This window comes from Limulus polyphemus, unplaced genomic scaffold (assembly GCF_000517525.1).
Source record: "Limulus polyphemus unplaced genomic scaffold, Limulus_polyphemus-2.1.2 Scaffold145, whole genome shotgun sequence".
Lineage (NCBI taxonomy): Eukaryota > Metazoa > Arthropoda > Merostomata > Xiphosura > Limulidae > Limulus > Limulus polyphemus.
Genome location: NW_013665755.1, coordinates 348,484 through 355,232, shown reverse-complemented (window position 1 = coordinate 355,232; position 6,749 = coordinate 348,484). Strand labels below are relative to the sequence as shown.

At 32.4% G+C, this 6,749-nt stretch overlaps 1 protein-coding gene across 1 annotated transcript in view; it reads left to right on the top strand.

Moving 5' to 3' along the window:
* Positions 1-1,919, top strand: part of LOC106475185 (zinc finger protein 528-like) — a 9,522-nt gene extending 7,603 nt beyond the window's left edge. The window contains exons 3-4 of the mRNA XM_013935885.2: positions 1-73; positions 1,237-1,919. Of these exons, the coding sequence (XP_013791339.2) occupies positions 1-73; positions 1,237-1,507 (344 nt within the window). The 3' untranslated portion in view covers positions 1,508-1,919. The remainder of the gene's footprint in view (positions 74-1,236) is intronic.
* Positions 1,920-6,749: the final 4,830 nt, after the last annotated feature.

Here is a 6,749-nt window from a genome sequence, read left to right as displayed (position 1 = left end):
CTGATGAACGCCCTTACACCTGTGATGTATGTCAGAAAGCTTTCAGAAGACAAGATCATCTCAGAGACCACAGGTATGATATTTATCGTTTACTTAAGGCAAATATATGACATTCATTGTCAAATCAAAAACACTTGGAGCTTGTATGAAGCATCATTTATAACATGGCTATTTTGAGTTTAAACGTGTATGTAATTATTGGTTTCTTTAGTTTCATTATTAATTCAAAACTTTACCTGTGTATAAATAAACAAGGCAAAACTAGACTTTTGATTAAAAAATGTTATTAAAACTTGTAATCCATAAAACTAAGTGTAATGTGAAATAGAGTGTTTTCACTAAAACTATTGATTTATATAATAGACAAGGATTACTTACAGAGAAATACCAATTGTCACTAGTTCTATATTAATAATTTTATGAATCTAATTACACTACCCTTTACTTCGCTGCGGGTAAGGTTATCCAATTAAATCTGGGCAGTAGTTGTTAGGTTTAATAGTCTTGCAATATTATTGCCTGGGAAATAGTTTGTGCAATAGTTTGTCAGCGTTGGTGATCTTGCAATATTATTTTCTGTGCAATAACTTGTACAATAGGTATCAGCTTTAATGGTTCTGCACTACTAATTCCTGGGTAGTAGTAGTCTGTGTAGCAGTTTTCAGCTATAATGGTCATGCAATGAATTGTTTTGTATCTGAAAAAAAAAGAAGTTTGTTTCTCTAAACAACTTCTTAAGGTTTTACTTTCGACACTTGAAGTATTTGTATGTCACATTACTGCGTCGTTATGTTAGAATGGATCTTTAATGTTTCTTCCATCAATTAATTAACTAACTGCAGTTTTGTCAATTTGAAATTTAGAATTTTTTTGATCTTAAAATGTATATATGATTTGGTTACGAAATAGTAAGGTTAAAACCCTTATTTTTTACCGTGTATTAATATAGATTTTATGCTTTAATCGTGTGTGAAATACAAAAGAGTAAAGCATATTATAATTTTTTTACTAGTATGTATGAAATGTTAATAGTGGATATAAAAATAATATGTTACTTGTAGATATAAAAATGGTGATAAGTTAGTTGTAGATATAACAACAATGTTACCTGTAGGTATAACAGTACCAATATGTTAGCTATAGGTAGTGGCATGTTACTTTGTAGTTACGCATCTATTATTAATACTTAAAGTTCGTCAATTCAGTGAGTGCTCAAGGTTTTTAATCTACTTTTAGATACATTCATTCGAAGGAAAAACCGTTCAAGTGTTCAGAGTGTGGAAAAGGCTTCTGTCAGTCTAGGACTTTGGCGGTTCACAGGATTCTCCACGTGGACAGTTCTCCTCATAAGTGCCCTACCTGTGATCGTGTTTTCAATCAGAGGAGCAATCTGAAAACACACCTTCTCACTCACACCGACCTCAAGCCTTATAACTGTAGTCTCTGCAGCAAAATATTTCGTAGAAAATGTGATCTTCGTCGTCATAGCTTAACACATAAACTGTAAAGTGGGGATCAATTTTCCATCAGTGAGACTTAAACTCACCGGTCAGCGCTATGAAAAAAACAACACTGAAAGACAAAGCTCTTCACAAACAGTGCATGGATGACATTTATTTGTCACAACTGGTTGTTTGTCAGATGATATATATATAAGCAAAACACAATAAATTAGAAGTTAATACTTTTTACATATGTATTTTTCATATACACTCAAAAACATTATGTAAAAAAATTGATTTGTTGAACTATTGACGATGGACTTGATTACAAAATATGAGGAATCGAGAAGATATCGATATGAGTAATCATATATCATTCTCTTACGTGTACTCCAGTGCGTTCACGGTGAGCACGAGCTTAAGCATCGTATTTACTTGTACAAAGACACGAAATAAAGCAGTTTCCTGTGAACAGTATTTTTGTACAAGTATTTATTCTTTCTTCGAGTAGGACAAGTGAATAAAAGAATCTGAACGGACCTGAATATCATTCTCTCTATGAAACTTTTCTTCTTCTGATACTGATGCTGAACGGACCTGAATATCATTCTCTCTATGAAACTTTTCTTCTTCTGATACTGATGCTGAACGGACCTGAATATCATTCTCTCTATGAAACTTTTCTTCTTCTGATACTGATGCTGAACGGACCTGAATATCATTCTCTCTATGAAACTTTTCTTCTTCTGATACTGATGTATTCCTGTCTGAACGGACCTGAATATCATTCTCTCTATGAAACTTTTCTTCTTCTGATACTGATGTATTCCTGTAACTGAATTAGTTTCTCACCCGGTTGTCTGTCCGGAGGTTTTCAAAAAATATCACTCACCAATAACAACCAATCGGAAAATATAAATGTTGGCTCTTTAGATTAAGGCCAATTTATCTAATATACTTAAATTACTACTGACCTAATTATTTTTATGCTGAATATGTAAACGTGAATGAAAAACTTTAATTTGCATAAATACATACATACATATATCTTATACTTTATATATCTTCAGATGAAGAACTATTAATTCCTTTTTTTTTTACGTTTTCTGTCAACTTGTGACAAGAACTCAGCGACTGTTCATCGATGTACTGATACCAGTGATTAAAAAAAAATGTGCACTTTTAAAATGCTTTATTTTATGGTAGAATACTAGTTACAAAATGAAATATTTTATTTTCCGTAATAGTTAAGCTTCGTCCACCAGTAATAGTCCTTAAGTGCTGTGAATATCAAAGTCTCTGTTTTTCAAACTCACCATTTCTTAACAATGTTTTTGTGAAAGTTAGGCCTACTTTTCCCTAATAATTGTTTCGTGTTTGTCAAAGTCACTGCTTCTTAACTGCTTGTTTAATTGTGCATATTGCGTTAAGTTAAATAACGAAGTTGATTAAAATTTTTCATATGACTGTTGCCACCAGCAACCGCTATATACCTTAATTGTGACTAAGAATGACGAATAAACGATTATCTCCCTCATCTTTATTGCACGTTTTTACACAACAGAGACACATACTTATCTATTCCATTTTCAAAAACACCGGTGTTTTATTTTGAAGGTTGTAACTTTTACTTTATACAGTTTTACTTAGTAAATATCACTGATGTAAAAACAAAGATATGAAACGACAACAGAAATCTTCTTTCATAAACATTTACTTCAAATTGTTTTTTGTTTTGAAGAACTCGAATTTGATTCAACTATTTCAAATAATGTCTTCACATTGACTGTTCTTATATAAAACGATCAAATTATTCTTAGTAATATATCTGTTATTATAACACAATAAGGTTTAAAATAATTTAATCACATCATTCTTTACCGGCCCAGTGCAAAATTCCAGTAAGAAGTGTGTATAATAGCATTTCTACTGCACTTTAGTTTCTGCTGTTGCCGGTGAGGCCTTTCCAACCGTACCAGAACTCATCAGACTGTGCAACTTACAACAAACAGATTCATAATTGAGACAATATTTAAATTACTGCTCATTATATAGTTTAACTCTATTTTATTTATTTTCATCCTTAACATGGTGAAGTAAGCCATGTTTCGTCAAATTTACTGACAAATTTTGATCTATCAGCAGCAAAATGGTTCAAGTTAAGATTTCAGCATTTAATTTTATTTTGTGACCTTTGACTTGTTAAATTATTAAGATCACTACTCTTGTTTTTTTCATTAATTGAAACACGTTGGCGATTACCATGTAATATCAATTTGCAAGAACCATTTTACTCTACATAATTTTGCAGTTGTACCATGAGTTACCAGACATAATGCTGTGTTCCATAATTTATTTGCTGCTCATGGACGCCCATGTTTTTCAGTAGATCAGAACTTAATAAATTCTAATCATACACCATATCAAATATCATTATAAATATCATCATCAAAGCTTCTGAAAAAGATAAATATTGTATCATTTTCTCACATAAATGTGGTTTTCTTACCAACAACTGTGTTGATACCTTAAGACATAAAGTGAAGATTTAATATCTTAAAGATCACCCGCTTTCCAGTTCTTTAAAGGTATCGTTCACGATCGTACCAAAATTGTCCATCAACTCGAACTATAGCTGAATTTCATGGGAATACTACAATTGAGATAAAAAAAAACAGAACTCATATTTTGATGTTAGTTTAAAGTGGGACAAAACATATGATTAGATATCGCTGGTATGATTTATATTTCCCATAGATGCTTTATATTTGTGTGTCCTTTTGTTTGAAGCATACTTTGTTGAGCATAGCAAAAACTGTACAATATTTAACATGTAGTGTTTTGATATTGTTACATGAATCAAACAGAAATCTGTCGTGAGTAAAACTAAAAGAAATTATTCATTCATATGGTATAAGAAAAACTTATTTAACTTCTAAAATACCTCTGTTATGTATGTGATCTTCGAGAGGACGACAAACACTTATACACAAGCGTAATGTATATATGTTTGGCGATATGTTTCACTCCAAATACTATATCTCGTTTCCTAATTGGCACTGAAAATGCTTTCACAGCTTCTTAACTTATCGTGAATAACTTATATTCAACTACATAAGCTCAACAGTATAGTTAAATTTCACTAGTTGAAAATATGTATTCTAAAATATACATTAGAAGAACTGCACCTTCTATACAATTATATAGATGTTGGCCTTGGCCGAAATCTTGTTCACTTAAAATATCTCAAGTAGCTGAAGTGTTTTTTTGTTGTTGTTTTTTCGTCACAGAAATCGTGACATTTTTTATGAAAGTCATGGGCACAGCATGAAATTATTTGAAAAAAACCTAGGACATTTCATATATTTGTATTTTGCTTTTGTAATCTGTTCTTGATATTTATATATTTTTTCTCACAGACTACAACCTTACACTTAATTTGGCGCCATGACTCCATAATGTTAGTCTAAATCAGGAAAAAAGCTTCACTTTGAAAACGTCACTACCTATGACAGTGAACCAATAAACTAGTATTGAAGAGCGTATTTTGTACTCAACAAAACTAGTACGATCTGAATACAATTAATATTTGTATTTCGTGTACATTAAAACAGCTTATGAAAATACTTCACCCAAAAAGTTATACAGACACTTTGCGTCAGTAGTTACACTAACATTTTATTTTTACAGATTACATACATGGTTTCTACCAGAAGTCGCAAAAAATATTACCATAAGTCACACGTGCAGGGCCTCCTAGTAGTTGCATGAAATGGGGCTTGGCTTATTTGTTAGCTGCAAATTGGAAGGTCCATGGTTAGTGTCACGATGCCGCTGAACACGCTGTACACGTTCAACTATGTGCGCATTATAAAAGTGACAGTTAATCCCGTTATTCGGTTCAAAGCTAGACAAAACCCCTTGCGACAGCGGATAGTGATTTCTAGCTGCCTTCCCTCTTCTGGTAAACATTTCCAAATTAGAAATGGCAATAGCTGAATCCTAAGGGTCTCTGACCTGGTCGTTTAGAACCTGTGTTGCATAAGGTGCTGTTCATGCTGAAAATCTCAAATGCTTATATATATATATATATATATAATTTAAACCAAACGCAATAGAATGATTCCCAGAAATTATACACGCATTATTTAACGTAGGTTCTTCTTATAAGAGTCACAGCAACAGCGATTCCTGGAAGTAACACAATGTTTCCTAGACGCTACTCGTATGAACATATCAGATAGTCTCATCAACCACGATTTCTGGAAGTAACAGTGTTTTATAGAGGTTACTCATATGAATTTTACCAAATCTTGCATGAAGAGTTAAAAACGTCACATAAACAATGATGTTTGGATATCATACAAACGATGTTTCCTAAAAATACATACAAATATTATATATATATATATATATAAGGATGACAACAGTTATGTTTCTTATGAAATTTAAACGAAAGAGGGTATGATAAATATTTCTTAAACGATCACATTGAAACAAATAGCGGCACCAATAAAGGAGAGGCAAACAAAGTTAGGGTAGCAACAACAGACTTGGAATTGTAACATGTATTCTTGGAAGAGAAAGAGTTATCTGCAGAAATAGGAAACACACAGCTGTGGATATATATGAATTATGTATGTACCATATTTAACTTTTATTTGAAAGCCTCATATGTGAAATGAAAGTAGAACTTAAGTGTTGAAGCCCACATCTAAAGCTACCGTTTATCATCAGAACTTAAGAAGTAGGAACAAATACTGATGTTCAAGCCCACATCTAAAGCTACCGTTTATCATTAGAACTTAAGAAGTAGGAGCAGATATTGGTGTTGAAGCCCACACCTAAAGCTACCGTTTATCGTCAGAACTTAAGAAGTAGGAGCAGATACTGGTGTTCAAGCCCACATCTAAAGCTACCGTTTATCATCAGAACTTAAGAAGTAGGAATAAATACTGCTGTTCAAGCCCACATCTAAAGCTACCGTTTATCATCTGCCACTCGTAATGAATGGCATAGGCAATAGAATAAAACGAGATTTGTATAAATACTTCGGATAAATCATGGAATAGGCATCCCCTCTGACTGTGACCAAATGAATCTTAATGTGATAACTTTACTCTCATAGTAAGAAAAATCAATGTACTTATGGAATCTGTTTTTCAAACTATATCTACAAAATGGTTTGACAATTCATACTGTAGTATATTGAGGGGATTAAAGGGAGTTGACGTGTGACTTCAAGTTAGCAATAGTGAGAAAAATGTAGGAGCCAGGACAATGACTATCATAGCTTAACCTACTTCA